We start from the raw sequence: 19,302 nt of genomic DNA on the forward strand, positions 1-19,302 counted from the left end.
GACTCTCTGGCTGCCTCTTAAATTAGATCCTTCACTTAGTTTTGACATTTCATAACCTTGCTTCTCAGGCATTAAATATTCACCTGTTTAAATGGCAGTGAAAACTTAAAATCCAAACGCATCTATTAATCCGGTGAACGTAGATTAGAGAACAGCTTGCTTTTGGTGGAGGAAGAGGCTATTTTGACCCCTCGGAGACGTATACTGCAGGTTCATTGTACTGAAATATTTCTAATACAGAATTTGCCATAAAACAAAACCATCTCTTGGGTCTTCTCCAAAGCATTTTAGTCTTGAAGCACCACAAAGATAGCAGACAGACTTAACACTTTATGGTTTAAGATAGCCCAAGAGTGGTTTTCCACGTGAGTATTGAAGCACGGCCCCAATGTGCGCTCCGGACGTACAGAACAAGTCAGAATGGAGAAGGTTGCTGAGAACTGCCAGATGCCACATTTGGTCTGAAAGCTGGTTCGCGACTCCAAAGTGCAAGTCCTTATCCCACTGCAAGTCTTCTCCCTACTTTGGTCTGAATGCCCTTTCGGTGTATAATTCTTTGAGATGGAAGAAGAAGAAGATGTTTTTCCTGGTAGAGGGGAGGTTAGTGATCGTGATACCTTTGAACGAGCACGGGAAAGGGAGCTGTTTTAACGCCAGCAATGACCGTGGTGCAGGGGTGAGACGCAGCACGTTGGTCCGGGAGGAGGACAGGTACCTTCCCTTATGTCTTGTAGGAAAGTGGGCTGGGGTGGAGGGGGGCGGTGCATTCCTCATTTAATTACATTCTAAGAACTAGAAAGCAATAAAGCGAATTTCGGAATCCTAATAATGATGTGCAGTTTCTCCAGGTAATCCCGGTTAGTGGTCACTCATCCTTCCTTGGGAAAGTTACTTTCAAAAAATATTAAGGGAAACTAAAATAAAATAACTCTAGTACCACCCTGTTTTCTGCTGTGCTCAGTTTCATTGTGTGTGTGTGTGTGTGTGTGTGTGTGTGTGTGTGTATGTGTGTGTGTGTGTAGGAAACAGCCAAGATTTATTTCATTTTTCCAAATTCGCAGAACAAGTGCACTGATCAGCTAGTTACTATAACCTATTGTGGCAAGAAAACTAGACAAGTAGATAAGAACGTGGGGTCAGAAGATCACCATCTGAATCCAGAACTCAACACTGTATCCGTGTAACGTTAGGCCCATTCTTTTCCTTGTCTGTACCTCTTTCCTCGGCAGTAAAATGCAAACGTGTGTCCTGCCTGCCTCACAGTGTTGTCTTTAAAATGCTTTGCCAGTGCAGTCCCTGGAGAAACTGCTGCATGTAAGTTACATAGAAATCTTATTTGTTCCCACCGTCCCGTTTACCTATGGTTCAGTCACCTCTGTCCTGCCGGTGGGAACTGGATCATTGACCGAGTTCCTGAAAAAGACTGTTTCAAGGAGGTTTGTTACTGGTTCTCAGAGTCCTTTTAATGTGGCTGTGTTCTAAAGTGTCCCCAGCATTTGCTTCAGTCGGGTATGTTAAGACCTGCACCCGTAGACGCGATTGCTAGGGAGGAGAAGGGTTCGACTCGTGAATCTCTAGGAACGGGAGGCACCGCATGCCTTGCTGGGTCTCATGGGGATGGAGGCGGGGGAGGCGGAGAGGGCAGCATGGCCCAGAGGCTTTACTGCAGTTCTGTGGGGAGGAAAGGGCGAGGCAGGGCGGGGTGTGCCCAGTAAGTTGAGCATTGGATAGCTTGAATCATTTTGGAGGGCTCTGGGCTATGGGGGTGGCCCCTCGCTGTCTGGTACCTATCCCTGGCCTGATGTAGGGCCCGGGGAATATTGTCTTGGGGTGTGGGAGTTTGATAAAGGAGATGGGGTGTGGGCTGGACCAGCTGGTTTGTATCCCAAAAGTGTGCTCCCAAGGGAGACATTTACTATCTTTAGGAATTAGCTCTCCCTGGGAGTGGCGGTCTGTCCAGGATCCAGGCCTTGCATGCCAAAGCATCAAGAATATAGGAAATAAGAAAATACAGTCAATGCAGGCTGGGAATTAAAGAAGCAATGTGAACCGAAAGACTGGATATTGAAGGAAATATAAAAGCAGATAACATAACTGACCCAAGTATGTTTTCAAAGCTTTTATATAAGCACTAAATATAAACCCGTTTTCCTAAATATATTTTAGGATAACTTTTAAAACACTCCACCCACACTCCTCTGAAATGCACCAAGCAGTAAATGTCACTGCGTGAGTATATTATTCTGGAACACAGTAATGGACTCAGGTTACTCTCAAGTTTAATGGTCGGGGTCTTTCCCTACATGTTTCAGATGCTGCATATAGAGGTAAATAATATTTATACGATAGTCACCCAGGTTTTTAGATTCTGTGCTCCTCATGTTATGTGCATTAGAGATTATTTCATTGAATTATTCCCACTAATCATATAAAGAAGGTACAATTATGTGGTCGTCGACTTAAAGAATTTGTCCAAGTTCATAGAGCCCTGAATGAATTGAACCTAATTTTGCGGCCAGGCATGTTGGTTAGAGAGCTGCCTGCCACCTTTAACTACTGCTATGTGATTTCATGCCCTGCTTGAGCTCATGGAGAGGCTGCCTGCCCCACTGCCTCCTTCGCCAGGCGTAGGAAGTTACCTCCTGACTATGAGAATGTGCAGACGCTTACTCTGTTGCCCATGGGAAGTGGCTCTTCACAAAGGGAACGCTTTGCTCACACGATCTGGAGCAGACTAACAGCTGACATGCTGAGAGCTCCCTGCCCCTGAAATAAAGCTCTGGAGTCCATTAGATACCAAGGGAGTCCGAGCGGTAGAATTTTAGCTTACCCAGATAATTCACAACTGTACTTCACAAATTGGCTCTTCATGTAGTCCCATCACTGAATGCATATATAATTCATCGGCTTCATGTTTTTATCAGCTTTTAGCAGGTCCCAAGACTAGATTCCATTCAAATTATTTTAGAGATCACTTGGAATTTTCCTTCCTTTCCATCACTTTCCATAAAGGAACTTAGTATTTTCACTTATCCTTTAGTTCTCCAACTGTGGTTCTTAGGGTGTGGGCATAGAGAGAGAAGAGTATGACACGAATAGTTACCTACCTTCTCTCCCCCCCATTCCAAATTCCTTCTGTCTATAGTAACCACAGGGCTGATGTGCCTTCCAAATGGAGCCTTGGTCCAACAGGTGTATTTTCACTTGATAATAAGCAAACTTACTGAATAAAGGATAAGAGCATTAGATGTTAATACTATTAGGGAAGGGGTGAAAGACAACAAGACCTTTGTAAAGTAGTATAAAACCTGGCTTGCTTTTCGGGGCGGGGGGGTGGGAAGCAAAAAAATCATAACAAAGTGAGCTGTGGGCATAATTTAAATCATGGAGAAAATATTTCATATCAAAAGCTGTTTTAAGTGTTAGCTTTTTTGGGTTTGTTTAATCAATGAACTAGATGAAAAGGGGATACTAATGGATAAAATGAGCCGGCCAAAGTTATTATATCATATCCTGGTACCCCTGTAAGTCAATCCTAGCGTGAGACCCATTTGCCTTTTTTATGAATGATTTGGAAGATGGGGATGTATTGTGAAATGTATTTCTTTGCAGGTAGTCCAGAAAAGCTTAGCGTTACACCAGAGAATGTGGTCAGGAATGGCACATAGCAGAGCTATAGATTATAGCCAAAGAGCCATCGATTACAATCTGGGCAAGATGTATCACAATGACTTATTGAATTGTCCCTGAAATGCTGTGGTCCAATAAGCTGTTGTGAACCCAAAGGGTCAGTGGGGTATTAGGTTGTCTTTACTCAGCAAATATTCTAGCATCTATCATGTGCCAAGATACTGAGGATACCGTGATAAGAGAGACAGCTGTAGCTCCCTCCCATATGGAGCTTATGGAAGAATGTAGATTATAAACAAATAGACTTGGACAAATATACTTTGTCTTCCATCCTTGTAGAATTTTGGGTACTATCTCTGAAAAGATAGGAAGCTTTTGGAAAGCCTGCATAAACTGGCAGGTAAAGTCAATCAAGGGACTTAAGGTCTTTTGAAATCAGGGTTAAAAAGACAAGAATGCAATAGAGGATGATGGAGGGGAGAGATAAAAACTCAGTCACATATTTAAATTTGTGGGAGTTTGGGGGTGGGCATAGAAAGCTAGTTTGGAATAAATCAAAAGGGCATACTTGCTGATAACAGGAGAAATGGTTTAGAACTGTTGGCACCATTACCCCCAGACATGGGAGAGGCTCGAAAACAGGTCACAGAAATATCAGATGCATTTAGAGTCTTTAAAGTTAATCATTCGATTGAGCCTAAATTCCTAATTTAGGGGTTTGGCCCCATCGAGGACACCTATTAACCACGAGTAGCCCGGTGCTGTGTGCCTCACTGGTCTGTTTTGTAACTTACAAGCCTGGGGTAAATGTTCTCTCCACCCAGGAGAACGGCATTTCCCATTAGTTGAGAATTTCTCCAGCACTGAGTAAAATGGTTAACGCTGGGCTTGCTGTAACTTCCTTGTTTGTTGTACATGCCTTATGGAAAAGCTACTAATGAGCTAACCTGAGCCAGTCTTTGAGTTTCTGAAAGGAGGGAACCCGAGTTGGCATGTACGTTTAATTTTATTTTCCTTTTCCAGGTTTCCTACGCTCGCCCAAGTTCAGCTTCTATCAGAGATGCAAATTTGTACGTCAGTGGACTTCCAAAAACAATGACCCAGAAGGAGTTGGAACAGCTTTTTTCACAATATGGACGCATTATTACTTCTCGTATTCTTGTTGACCAGGTCACTGGTAAGTAGGCAGCCGCGCTGGACAATCGCTTACACTTTCTGACTGGCAGATTGCAGATTGCAAAATATTCTGCCTTCCCATAGATCAACCCTGCCTCTAGAACACATCAAAGGTATATGTGGGCTAGAAAACGCAGTTTCCTGCTGGAATTGTTCATAAATATGCATGGATAAAAATAGATTGTGGAGTATAGTGAGTGAGCTTTTGAGTCATTTCCGCCCTGAAGGTGCAGGTTCGAAGCCTGTTTCATGGCTTGTAATAAATTTGCAGACGTTATAATCTTCATTTTCAAGCTGCTGCATGATAAAAGCCCCCATCCTCCTTACGAAGTCCTAATAAGCAAGTTTATTTGCGTAAGAAGCATAGTTGAATGCAGCAGTGTGCAGCTACTTCTCCAAGGGAGGATTACACGACAGCTGCTCTGGTAATTGCCGGTAAGGGTGATTTCCTGGTCCATGCGGTGCTGTATCGGCTGGTGTGTGTCTGACATGTTGAATGTTAAGCATGGATTTTATGCTTAATGTAACTTCTAACCAAACAGAAATGAGAAGACTGTTATGTTTGTTACAACTTTTGTGTGTAAGGGAGCTCTTCTGCTGTTGCTTTCAGTTAAAGAAAAGCGAGCAATATAGATTTGATGATGGATTTTAAAAATAAAGTACATGTGTATTTTTTTTACTACCAGCTCAACACTTTTTTAAAAAACGTAATGAAAACAGAGAAATATGACAAGAAGGGGTGGGGAGGGAATCACCTGTAGTGCCATACACTCAAGCAATCACATTAAAATTTTGCTCAATTTTAAAAAGAAGATAGGTTTTCCTTTTTGTGTGTGTGTTTTTCTTCTCTCGCCCCTTTTTCATTCTCCCTGTTCTTTTTCTCTCTCCTTTTCCTCCCCCGCCTTTTATAATGGTGATATCACTAGATATACATCGTGTACTATAGTGTCAGATTTTGTTTTTAAAAGAGATGGATTCATCAGGCCACGTTTTTAAATAAAATCAGGCCAAGTTTTTGATTCTTCAAGTGAGGATCAATTTAGTGGATCAGAATGTGATCAGAAACAGCCCATGTCACGCCCCTCCTTGCTGTGAATTAGCCTCATAGGAGGCTAAGCTCCGTACTTAGAGTTTTGGGTAGAGCGGTATCTCCCGTCATACACAGAACGGGAGGATGGCCCGTAGGTTTTGCAGTTGGAGGCAGTGTAGTCCAGTGAGGGTACATAGACGTACTTACTGTCTTCTGAGCTGCAGTCCACAATCCTCTTTATGTGTTCCATCACGACGTGTTTTATTACCCAGAGTGCTATGGGATTAAATTGAAATCCAGGCCTGGCAATGCCAGATACACTTGTTTAAATCAACAAAAATGCCTTTTTATTTTGTTCATCTCACTTGATGCTTTTCAATTCATTCATTTTTAATGAGGACTCAGCGAATTGCCAGTGGGTTTCACCTGAGTTACAGAAAGCGCTTATCTGAACTGCACATGCCTCCTGAGCACCGGGCTCTGGGCAGGCCTGCCATATCACCTCCTGTTTAGTCAGTGGTTCTCCAGTGTGGTCCTGCAGCAGCAGCGGCAGCAGCAGTGGCAGCGTCCTCCGGGAATATTGTTAGGAAAGCAAACGACGGGGCCCCACCCAACACCTGATGCACGAAACTCTGAGGTGGGCGTTTTATCAAGCCCTTCATGTTCTTCCCTCCACCTGAGGACCACAGGTTTAGACGGCCCAGCCTGTGTGGAGGCCGCTGCGCTGCTGACCAGAGGCTTTCCTCGTGAAACAGTTTGGTCCTAGGGGGGATTCATGCTGAACACTTATTTGCTGTCATCTCACCATTTCATCTTTATACTTAACACTTTTCAAGGCAAAACTGAGTACTTCATTTGACATGAAAAATCCTGCAGTTCTGTTCTTCAGCCATCAGGTGGTAATAATGTGCAATGGGCATAGCTTCCAAAGGAAGGGTAAAGAGATGGGCGGTCCGAGATAAGCATGCGTGGAAGAATTCCGTCTTCTACATTAGAATAAAATTCTAAGCCATTGAACTTAACAGTATTAATCGGAAAGCAAGTACACCTTCATTCCTTTGGAAAGTTCCAGTACGTCATCATGGTCAAGTGCATTTTCTCAGTTTCTCTTCCTCAATAACCTCTTCTTCAGTGACATACTCTGATTCATGTAGACTTTTCTAGCTGTTAGTCCCAAGCTGGTACTGCTAAGTCCGACAGTCAAGAAAGTGTTTGCCTGCAACTGCTTACCTCTCAGAGATGCCCCCACCCAGCCCAGCCCCCCAGCCTGTTTAAGCTAATTAAACGGAGTGAGTTGGGTTTCCCTCTACCGTGTCTCAAAAGCTGGACACGTATTTGGCCATCCCTCTGCTTTCTCATTCTCGTCTCTCAAAATGAGGAGAGCACGAGACATTCCATAGTCAGGAACAATGTCGCTGAAGCCAGAAAGCATTGAGGTTTTCCTTTTATTTATTTTTAAAATCCAGGCCCTCTTTTACTTCTTTTCACCATATAAAACTCTCTCTCTAATAAAATATAGCTGGTTAAAAGAAGTGGAGAAGCTTCGGGGCACCATAAAAGCCTCTTCAGACATTTTTCGTAAAGGATCGTTGTCCTATATAATAGTAGTAAATCTAATATTGTTATTTAAAAATTTAGCCGAAATAAATCTTTCTACCGCTGTGGATGTATTTTTAGCATTTTTTGGAAATGCCTGAGTTCTGTTCTTGTTACAAGAAACAGAGCGGCGGTGCCTGTCATTTCTGAGCTGTTTGTCCGGTAGCATAATTTGAAAAATGAAACTCAGGCGTGCTGTTGCCATCATTAAAGAGAATGTGCGGGAGGGAGAGGAGAAGGCGGGGGAGAGGAAACGTGGGACATACATGGTGCTTTCTCTGAGCTTATCGGTAGGCATATGATAATTGGGTATTCAAATGGTATAGGTGACTTCATGTATTATTAAAAATACAAAACTGTGATTCTAGATTGAATTACTGCCAAGTTAAGGTAAAACTTTCCTCTTCCTCTGATTTTGTGGCAGATGTCATATGTGGGTGAAAACATGTTCTTGAGAAGGAAAATTAATTGGTCTTTTTTTCTTTTCCTCTTCCACTCTCTCTTTCCCAAATCCTTACCCAAATCTACTCTAGGCATATCAAGGGGTGTAGGGTTTATTCGATTTGACAAGCGGATTGAGGCAGAAGAAGCTATCAAAGGCCTAAATGGCCAGAAACCTCCTGGTGCCACAGAGCCAATCACTGTAAAGTTTGCTAATAATCCAAGCCAAAAAACCAATCAGGCCATCCTTTCCCAGCTGTACCAGTCTCCAAACAGAAGGTATCCAGGACCATTAGCTCAGCAGGCACAGCGTTTTAGGTAAGTCCGGTCTGGTTCTTACGCCCAGTTATAAGACTCAGAACCCTGAGGTTCATTGTTCAGTACTTTTATTAAAAGGATCTCAGGCTTGCTATTACTATTATTGTTGTTCTTCTCTTTCCTTTTCTTATGGGCACAGCGAAAACCTACTTGGGGTTGGGGTGGTGGTGTAACTTTGCCCCTCGAGACAATTGGTAGTGTCTGGAAACATTTATGTTGGCATAACTTGGGTGGGAAGTGCTATGGGCATTGAGTGGGTAGAGGCCAGGGACTCTGCTAAACATCTTACAATGCACATACCCCCCCCCACCAGCAACCAGTTCCCCAGCCGCACACATCAGTGGTGCCGAGGTTGAGAAACCCTGGCCTGCAGCGTACTTGGTTCTTAACATTTCCATGGCTTTCGAGTTCCCCTTTTTCGTTGTTTTCTTGCTAAGATTTTATTCTCCTGTTTCAGTTTTTAGGTCAAGCTCTTCCCGTTACTTTGGTTTGTAATATGTGCATCACTAAGGATTTATAAACGATTTGAACACATGAAGTTTCTACAGATGGATCCCTTTCCCCTTTTTAAATTTTTATAGGGGTTGGCAAACATTCACTGTAAAGGGTCAGATAGTAAATATTTTAGACTTGGTGGGCCGTGGTCTCTGTAACACGTTTTTTTTTTTTTTTTTTTTTTTTTTAAAGAACTCTTTAAAAATGTAAAAACAATTCTTAGCTGCTGGGCTATCCAGAAGCAGATGGCAGTCTGGATTTGGCCTGTGGGTGGTAGTTTGCAGACCCCTGGATAGTCCATAGAATGGCCATGCGTCATTAGCTGAAAGAAGACATTCTATCTCTTAGATGATTATAAATATTTCAAGTTTTCAAGTTTTTTCTAATCCTGAGGTAACAACCAAACGAAGTCATTTAGAAAACATCTCTAATTTGCATGTGAGAAGAACACTGATTTTAAGATGTTAAACAGAGCACAAAGCAAAGTCACTCTGTTTTTATTTTCCAGACATGTTTTAATATCCTTTTTGGCCATATGGTGTACCACAGCCAGAATGCCATCTAACCCCATGCTATTTTTAAAAAAAATCACAAGTGCATATCAATTTTGTTTCTTTCCTTGCTGGGGCAGAATAGTTAATTACCAAACTATAATCACAGATGAAGCTTAGTAAGGAGTTACGTCTTTTCGAACTTAAATCTCATACATCTTTTCATATGCATTTTTTCATTGGTGTATTTAGAGTACTAAAAAAAATAATAAAGTGGGGATAGAATCAAATACCTCCTTTTAAAAAACTACTCAATAAATAACGTCACCTGAGGTACGAGAACGAAATTGGCCATAAACACCATGTTCATGTCCTACTTAGGGTGGCTTTTTGCCCTGGGAGAAGAGCGTACTGTCATCAGGCTTCGTTGGGAACTGGATTACCAAGTACCAGTTGATTGAGCCCCGTGTCCGCTCTCTGCTCTAACTTTGTAAAGTGAAAAAGCATTGACCAGAAGGAACTCAGCCATCATTGCGGTGCATGATAGTGGTGATGGGGCAGAGGGAGAGCTGCTTGGGGCTGGGTGATACTTGGCCTTACAGAGAAACAAATCTCACAAAGCCTTTGTTTTTTTGTTTTATTTTTTTTAAACTCTGCCTGTAGGTTGCCCTTGTGGTATCTTAAGTGAACAGTACTTTTTGCATATGTAGCAGCAGATAAGCTTGAAGGAATTTTAGAGGTGTTTCCTAGGCAGCCCATCCAGTTAACTTCAGAGCTCTTTGGGGCCTAGAAAGGAATTTTGAGCTGAGAGAGAGAAAACATTTTGGAACTTGTTGATGTTAACACTGTGAAAGTATAAACTGTTTGGTGTTAGTAGAGAGCTGTGTTGGTCTAAATTGGGAGTTATTTTTGGTGTTTTCCAAATTAAAGTCTGGTTTTTGTTTTATGGTGGTGGTTAAGTAAAACTGTTCTTAGAATTAAGATTGAATTCTATAGGAAGATTGGGCAAATGAACTGAAATGACAAGATCCTCAGGAGAGTTCCAAATTATTGAAGGTGGCAAGGCCTGTCTGAAATACTAGGATGCTGATAACTGGATCTGCTCTCAGCCCCATCTGGCCCCCCCTGCATGCTCTGTGCTTTTCATGTGCAGTTGGGTAAAAAGCTTTACAGGATGTTCTGGTGGTCAAATTTAATAGCTTTTTAAATATCTTCTGCCCATTCTGTTCTTTTATCTTTTCATTCCATGTTACTAATTTGGAAATTCTTCCTTAACAACTACATATAGTTTTTTGTTGTTGTTTGTTTGTTTTGGAAAAGGGAATAAAACTTTTCTTTTGTAAGGGAAACTTCGTTTCAGAAAATGGGGCAGATTTTCATTGTCTTTTCATATTTCTAACTCTTGATTCCATCACTACACTTCTCATTTCCTCCCATAATCTCTGTCCTGATGGTAAATTATGAACTAGTCTTTGAGCGCTCAGTGAAGGTGTTTGGTCTAGACTGAGTGTTAGAAGATATTGAGAGCCTCTATTCCTAGAGTTCAAGTTTAACCTGATGTGTGTTTGGTTGCCTTTTTTTTTTTTTTTAACCTTTAAAAATGTGGCTGTCGTTATCTTGATTTTTCCCTCTCCTGTTGAACTAAGGGTTGAGCCTTCTTTTACCAGATAAAGACTCTTGAATGAAGGACTTGCTTGTTTTATTGGCATTTTGCTTGTCTCTAGTTCAGTTGTAAATTGTTACACAAATATTTTATCCCTGATACCTATGTTATAATGCTCTTACCCTTGAGTTTGTCATCTCCCAGCGGACAGTTAGAAAATGTCTCACTGTTTTTATGTTGACATAGTACCTTAGGAGTTGAGAGATATTGGAAAATACAAGTTGTAAGTATTATAATATTCAAAGATATTAATATTAATGAAATGCATGTTTTAAAATAAAAAAAATTAAAATCCATGTAACGGGATAAGTTCAAAAGTGGGCTTGTGAGGTTTGTAACAGTCAACCCATATGAATAATTAGAAGGAGAATTATTTTAACATGAGCATTACTGGTCTAATATGCTTATTTGACTATAGTTTTCAAAATAAAACCATTCTTATTTATTTGGATGGATAGTGTAACTCAAGCCCCTTAAGTACATTCTTGGGACATAGTATCCGAGTTAAACTTTCAGCTAAATTTTTTCATCTCTCATCTTGTGGAGCAGCTTTAATTTTATTGAGTGTGATCCAGTCTAATGGCCTGTGTTCCTGCTTCCGTAAGTCTTGATGCATTTTTAAAGGAGCCTTTTAAATCAGCACTTGAGTGGCATTTAAGGCATTTGCTGGTTGCACCATCACAGTTTCCTTTTGGAAGAGACTGGTATCAATTCTCCTGGATAATGTTTTTCTCTCGTAGAGGACAGATGATACTGTCTGATTGGATAAGGGGGTAAGTTGATGATCCTGTGGTTTAACTTCAGAGCAGATCTCAGTCGCTGCAGAGGAGTGGTTTTGAGAACCATTAATTTTAGGGTTCAGAATTTTGTTTTCTTACTTGTTGGTAATCTCTCTTTACATATATTTTTATTACTGACTTGAATTGACTTCACATTTTCCCTTTTACTTGCCTGTGTGCCTTCCCTTAGTCTGTCAGCTAAATTTCTTGGAAAGTAGGCAGGTACCTTCTTTCTATCCTCTACTTATAAACAACCAGCTTGAAATGGGGATGCTTGACCCAAACATGGTTCCATTCAAAGTAGGGCCTGGTTATAACTGAGTTGTATTCTTAACTATAGAAAAATGTTTGTACATGTATCTGCAGTGTATATTTTTTTCTAGCTTATATGCATGTGGGCTTGTGTTATTATATTCATTAGCTCATAAACCCTGATCAAATATGGAAGAGAAAGATAGGATAAAGATAACAAGCAATATATCAAATGCCTTCCTAATTATCATGTGCTGACAGGTTTTATGTTTCATTTTTCCGATATCTTAGTAAATACCATCCCTTTAAAACAAGAGTCATAAAATGACCTTAATAATTTTGAACTTGTCTGACTGCATGTGAGACATTTTGGATTATCTTGTGTCTAGCTTCATAATGTAGTTTGTACTAGGAGTAGAAGAAATAATTAGCTCTCTTTTTTCTTCCTCACTTGGGCTTCTCTTACTTGTGTAACCCTCACTCTGACAACGACGACGATGATGATTTTTGCAGGAATCTTTTTGAAGTTACCTGTCCTTTGAGGATTACTTTAGTTAAAGCTAGGTTTTTTTTTTAACCTATTAATCCTCCAAATCCATTAATGTCTTATTTGTAAAGTGGATTATGTCCAAGCTGAAGAACAGGTTGCGAGTGTCTCACTGTCCCTTTGAGGACTTTTCAGCCTTCCCTCAGGAAAGTATGTGATGCATGGGGAGCCGGTGAGGGTACTCGTGCAATGCATTGATTACATATGAGTAAAGCACACTCTGTTTTTAAAGTTGAAAAATTCATGTTTAATACACACTTTAATATTTACTTGCCACACTGCAGTCCATCATCATGGGTCATTCTGGAGCCTGTTAATTTGGTGTCCCTTAAAAATTGGCTTACATTTTAAAATGACAACACAGAAAAGATGGCTGTCCTTGATCTCTGGGCAAACCCGGCAAAAATATATAATTCTGGAGAATCAGAGTGGTCGTTGGGTCTGAGCTAACTGTAAACAAGGCAGTTCTAAGAGAACACGGTACAGTATATACCATCTTCTCTTGTAACTGCCTATTTCCAGTTTTCCAGCGGCTACAAGACTTGGGGTCCACGGTGCCCGCAGGGAGCACCCCCTCCCGTCTTCCCTCAGCTCCCGTGAGAACCATGGGAGAACCATGGATGTGTGGCACCGAGCAGGGAGGACTGCCAGCCCCACCACCAGCACTCAGGCAGGCGTTTGCAGCATCACCTCGGTCCTGTGCCTGCACTCCTTGTTGGTGGGGCAGGGGGAGAGGGAGATAACTCGGCTTGAGTTGCAAAGGACTGACTTCTTCCTAAAATGCGTATTGAGGGAAGACATCAGGATCATGGTATCACATAGGATTTCCCAGGCAGCATGAATCTGAGACCCACTGAGAATGTCCTCAGAGATCCTAGTACAGAAGCCCCAGGCCTCCTGCCCAGAGCGTTCTGGGATGGAGAGTGGGGAATGAATGACCCCTCCCTTAACACATGGGGGCAGTTTGGGTTTCCACCCTGTCTTGAAAATGCTGAAAACTTGACTAGGAGATTCTGTCTGTGTACTTTTGGTTGGTGTCTAAGCTGCTCGTGGCAGAGTGTGACGGTCCCTACCGGTGCCCAGTTAATGAGCAGAGACTGTTTTGAGTGAATTCATAAGGTTGCCTCTGCATGTGGACCTTTCAGCACTTTGGAAAGAGACCCCAATATATTGGTCTGTTCTGCAGGTATCATATACCAGATGCATTCTGTAGTGATCATTCCAGTGGTTCTATGGAATTATCTGCGTCAGATTACTTTATGGTTGTGATACAGTTTGTGTGCACCTTTATTTCTGGTATTTGTGGCCTTTATTTTGATGTATGAACGCATGGCATCTTGGAGTGTACTCATCACGTCTGTGGAAAGCACAAGCTGTGTCCTCTTTCCACACCTGCACGTGCACACAGGCTCCCCAGCCAGCCCTCCTGATAGTTTTCATTTGGGATCCAGCAGTTAAGGATATGTTAGTAACCTCATTGCTTTGATTCCATCAACACATAGTTTTTGTAACCCTTAGTGACTGACCCAAACCTGTGCTCCATGCCCAGTGGTACAATGAGGAGGAACGTGGCCCTGCCTCTGAGGGAAGTGGGACGAGACACACACAGAGGAGGATCCTTTGTCGTTGTGGTCTGCTCTCTTTCCTTACACTTCCTGTTACATCAGCTCAGTTCTTTGTTTTCCATTTTGGCAAAGCACACAAAACGCTCAGGGGTGATTGGGAACAGGCATGTGTCAGAATCTTTTTCCAATTCTGAAAGATCAGAAAGAGATTATTTTTTTTTTGGCTTTTATAAAACCAGAAGGAGTTGCTTTCTCATGTGTGCTTTAGCTTCACTTGAGGCCACAGGTTAGACAATAAGGTTGCAACATCTTTCAGGCTTTCCTTTCATGGTGTTAAAAGAGAGAAAAATTATTCCCCCACCCAGGTCTTATGTAGAGAGTGTTGACCATTGAGGGTGGTTATAGGGGCAGTGTATTAACTTGGCCGACCTCCTCTAAACGCATGTAATTCATTGGTATGCGTTGTGCAAATTTGGAACATCAAATTGGTCTCTTTGAAACTGATAAAGTACTACGAAATCAGTTTAATTTTTGAAATAGGAAAAGGATGTGAAGATTTTTTTCCAAGTCCCCACCCACCCCAACTATTTTCTTTTTAAAAATTTTAAGAGAAACTCAAGTCGGTTTGTTTCTGCCTGGCTGCTTGCACCATGAGTAGGGCTACACTTCTTACAGCACAGTCATAAGACGCATCGGGCTCCGGGTCTTATCCTTCATTGCTCAGAAAGGAGCAGCAAGTCTGTCATCTTCCTTTCTCTGGACCTTAGCTGAGCACATTGAGAAATGAGAGGTGTAGCCGAGGTTGTAAGCTTCTTTCTACCTGTAACAACACCACTTTGTTCCTAAGAAATGAGAGTCCTTTAACGTTGGGAGGTTGAAGGGAAATTCACAGGATTCTATCCACTGCAGGGTTTGCATATCGGAGCCACCAATTTACTAGCCCTGTGGTCTTGGGTGAATCACTTAATCGGTGGGCCTTAGGATCCTCAGGAATCAATAGAGATACGAGAATTCAAAGTAGTATAAAGTATATGACCGTGCAGGTGGAGGACTTAGAACTCGCCTGGAAAGGTGACAGCCAAATGCTAACTGTTGCAGAGCCTCCACACTGCGTCTCTGAAGGGGTTCCTCAGTGGCACCAGTGTTCCCCCTGCATTGCACTGACCGTTGTAGAGATGGACTGTATCCATCAGAAGACCTAGTGTCTTTGGCAGTGGGGACCCCTTCTCTCGGGAATGGGAAAAGCCCCCATTTTTGAGACTTCAGCAACAGTTACTATACAGACATCCCCTTGGAAGATGGCAGTGACAAGCCCAGCTTTCTTAAACATCAAGGGGAAAAATTAAAAACTGAAGTTTGCTAAATGTGTGTTTTGCAGGTTGGACAATCTGCTCAATATGGCTTATGGAGTAAAGAGGTAATGATAGAGGTTCATGATACTCATAACCCCTTCCCATAAGTGATTAGTTTCTTTGATTTGGGGAGTGACACCCTTCATAAGTTTGTGTTGGGCTTTCTTTTGCATGTACAACCTAATGAAAAGCTGTTTTTGGAAGCACGGTTGACTCAAGGAGTAGTGTTGTATCACCGGATGCCACCTGGTCCTTAACAACACATTATTTTATGTTGCATTGCGACGTCGTAGCATGTTTACATGTGTGTTGCCGCCCCCACCCGCCTCCCCGCAATCCTGCTTAAATTCGTGAAGCCAGTTCTAAATACATTTTTTTGCGACTGTGGATGATGTTTTTTTCAATACAACATCTAATGGCCATTTCATAACTTATTAATACCTTGATAGTATAGCATGTCACTGCAAGCCACACACAGACTTGGGTTGCAACATCAGATAGTCGTGTGTATCTGTTGGGGGAGGGGAGTTACTAAAACTCTTGGGACGGGAAAGGGAAAAGAAGTAAGTCCATTGCTGTAACCAACCTCTGCTTCTGTTTCTGTTGTATCTGTGTGTGTGTCTGTCTGTGTGCATGTGTGTCTGTCTGTGTGTGTTTCCTATTTTGTTTTAGTAGGTTTTCTCCAATGACCATTGATGGCATGACCAGTTTGGCTGGAATTAATATCCCTGGGCACCCAGGAACAGGGTGGTGTATTTTTGTGTACAACCTGGCTCCTGACGCAGATGAGAGTATCCTGTGGCAAATGTTTGGGCCTTTTGGAGCTGTCACCAACGTGAAGGTCATCCGTGACTTTAACACCAATAAATGCAAAGGTTTTGGATTTGTGACTATGACAAACTATGATGAGGCCGCAATGGCAATAGCTAGCCTCAATGGATACCGTCTGGGAGACAGAGTACTGCAGGTCTCCTTTAAGACCAACAAAACGCACAAAGCCTAATGAGCTCTTGTCCTCAGTCCATTTATATATGAAAACTATACAACAAAGGCAAGTTAAGAGAAACTTTATACATTAGTAAATGTCTTTGTAAGTCAGTGTTGAGATGGGGATAAAATGACTACTTAGCATCCTAAGAAATATGTGAGATTTTTTATTGCTAGTATTTGAATTAAAACTTCTTAAATATCTTTTATGTTTGAATATGGACAAGAGGTACAGGGTTTTTACCTGTCACATTGCATTCTATTGCCTTCTTTGAAGAAGGTGGACCTTTTAAAGTGTTTCAGCTAAGGGAAGACATTTCTTTTCTTTTTACATAACTGCCTTGAACCTGTGAGTAAATATTGAGGCTTTGTGTTGTAATTCTTCAGTTGGTTGTGTCTTCCCCCCCCCCCGCCTTTTTTTTCCTTTTTCTGATTAGCTTTGTGTTTTGTTTACATTTAAAGCATTGCTGTTATGTCTAAGAAAAGTATTTTGAAGTTTACATTTTTATTTATGAAGTTAAAAACAGTATTTATTTTATAATTATGATTTGGGTTGGGGAAGGGGGGGGACACATTATAAACGCTTATTGTAAGAATACTGGAGAACTTTTCGTAAAGCAGTACCTTGCCAAAGAGATAAGAGCCTCTTTGATGTGGGTTTAAAAAAAGCATCTATTTTTATAAAAAAGAAAATTTGGAGAAACTTTTTACTGGTCCTGGAACAAATATTTTGACTTGAATACTTTGAGAAATCTCTTCATATGACACCTAGTGAGCTTTTAAAATTTACCAGGAAATTTGCAGCGGTTGGAAAATTTAGAAAGATTTATGATGTAGAAAATACTTTTGAGATCTTTGTATGAAAGGAATAGAATCAATGCGGGAAACACTGCTGGTTTCGTTTTTGTAATCACCAGTGGAGTGTCTGATCATCCTGGTTATTATGTGATAGGTGGCTCACATTGATTTGTGATTTTGAAACAAGTAAAAAAAAAAAATTTACAAAAGAATATATAAGAGCAGGCAAGAAATTTAAATTACCAAGAGATGGGGGAAAAAAATCTGTTCTTCCTAAAGAAATCCCTTCAGATAGAGCTCATGGTGTTTAGTGATGTACTTGCAGTATTGTTTGAAGAATTGTTTTGTCTTAAGGAAAAAAGATGTTGCACATGATTTGTACTGCAGCAAATCGGCAAAAGTGATCTGAGTTGGATATATTTGAAGGTATTTTGAAAGTTACGTTCAAGGCTAACACCTGAGCTTTGTGTAATGTAAATAAGACCTTGTGTTTATGAACCTTTCAGCTAATTTGATTTTTTTTCCCTTACATGCCAAGTGATGTTCAGGTTTTGAATGTTTTTGTATCAGTTTTTTCCTTTGTAAATGGCATTAACATTGTTACTTGAGGTCTTGCTTAATCACTTTTGTTGTCCTGAGGACTTGAATTTACAGTGCATCAGATTTGTTGCTAATTTTGTCTGTAGATAGTCTAGCTTCAGCTGTTTATGGTGATGCTACATTTTCGTTTATAAATATGTTTGTGGTAAAAAAAAAAATGAGTATAACCATAGGTTTTGAACAAATTTCCTTACATTTTTCATACAAAAATCATAAATATCTGTATGCTATTGAAATTTAACTTTGTATGATGCTTAAACCACTATTTGGGGAAATAATAAAATAAGTCTTTACCATGTATGAAAGAAATTTTAAAAATACAAAATATTTTCTGATTAGCATCTAGCTTATAATAAATTTTCAAAAAAGCTGAAGGCTAAGATGCCTTCATCAGGATGCACTGAGAACTATATACTTACGTCCTGCTTTTTGTATAAACTGAGATGCTCACGTGCTTCCCCTTAGAACAGGCAATGTGCTATGCATAACATAGTTGTACATTATCTTTGCGGTTGCGTTGAGTTTTATTTCTTATTATTTAAAATTGTAGTTATAAAATTTTTCAGTATAGTACAGTACATATACTGTGAGGCGCGTGCTAAAGTGAATAAGCGAGTTTTCATGCTGACCCACTCAATGCTATTTCAGAAATCAATTGGCTTAGCACTTTCTCATATCCTTAGGTGCATTTAGATTGTCAGAGTTAACCTTCTGCGTTTAAAAAAAAAAAAACACAAAAAACTAAAAACAAAATACATGTATATACTTAAAAAAAAATAAGGTTTCCCTCATGGGAAAACAGCAGCTACATGCTTCTTTCCTATACTACTGTAGCAAACCAAGGCATTGATGAGAGGGCATGCAAATTGTGCTTCACTTTACAGTGTTTATCAGAGCACTTAATAAAATGTAAGGCTGGTATTTATTTGAAGTTGTACAGTATGACTTAATTCACATCTGTTGGAATAGAAAATATATTCTGTTGAGTATTTAAGAGGCTGTACATGTTTTCTTTTGTGTTTGGATTCTTTGTACTTTTTCATGTTCAGTACATCAATAAACAAAGTTGAAGGGAATGAACAGTGTGGTGAGTAGGTCTTTATACACATTTTGGGGGCTCCGGTGGTCAGTCTAATAAACTGGTTCTCTGGCGTTAAAAGAGGTTCCCTTAGAGCTTTAGTTGAAAGCACTGTTATCTAAGGTAAGAATTCCAAAAGGCCTGCTACTTGAAGTAGAATGTGCAAAAAATTTTTTGAATGGCACCTTCTGATTAGTTAGCTTTCAGATATTACTTGATGAGTAGTTTTTATAGGAATACACGCTTTCATTGGTGAGTTGTAAAGTTTGAGTAATTGGATGCTGACATTCTATAGTTCTAATTTAATAACCATCAACTTTTTTTTTTTTTTTTAAACGAATGGGAGTTGTCCTCACACATTTACTTGAGCTAAAGAAAACCCAAACAGAGGAAGGTAACGTACTCTGCTTCCCCTGGCAAGACTTAATTCACCCATGGGAGTCACCGTTGGTGTGTGAAAGTTGTATTTGTTGTCTGAGTGCCAGATTGTCAAGAGACTCTTCT

The 19,302-nt window shown here is 40.7% G+C and overlaps 1 protein-coding gene across 17 annotated transcripts in view; it reads left to right on the top strand.

Moving 5' to 3' along the window:
* The window catches only part of ELAVL2 (ELAV like RNA binding protein 2), a 155,304-nt gene extending 136,470 nt beyond the window's left edge, over positions 1–18,834 (top strand). For 12 of the 17 annotated variants that reach the window (XM_033123852.1, XM_033123850.1, XM_033123844.1 and 9 more), the window contains 4 exons: positions 4,654–4,807; positions 7,966–8,191; positions 15,362–15,400; positions 16,008–18,834. In XM_033123852.1, the coding sequence (XP_032979743.1) occupies positions 4,654–4,807; positions 7,966–8,191; positions 15,362–15,400; positions 16,008–16,338 (750 nt within the window). In that variant the 3' untranslated portion in view covers positions 16,339–18,834. The remainder of the gene's footprint in view (positions 1–4,653; positions 4,808–7,965; positions 8,192–15,361; positions 15,401–16,007) is intronic. The other 5 variants (XM_033123846.1, XM_033123851.1, XM_033123858.1 and 2 more) reach the window with 1 other exon arrangement.
* The last annotated feature ends 468 nt before the right edge of the window (positions 18,835–19,302 follow it).

This window comes from Rhinolophus ferrumequinum, chromosome 12 (genome assembly GCF_004115265.2).
Source record: "Rhinolophus ferrumequinum isolate MPI-CBG mRhiFer1 chromosome 12, mRhiFer1_v1.p, whole genome shotgun sequence".
NCBI lineage: Eukaryota > Metazoa > Chordata > Mammalia > Chiroptera > Rhinolophidae > Rhinolophus > Rhinolophus ferrumequinum.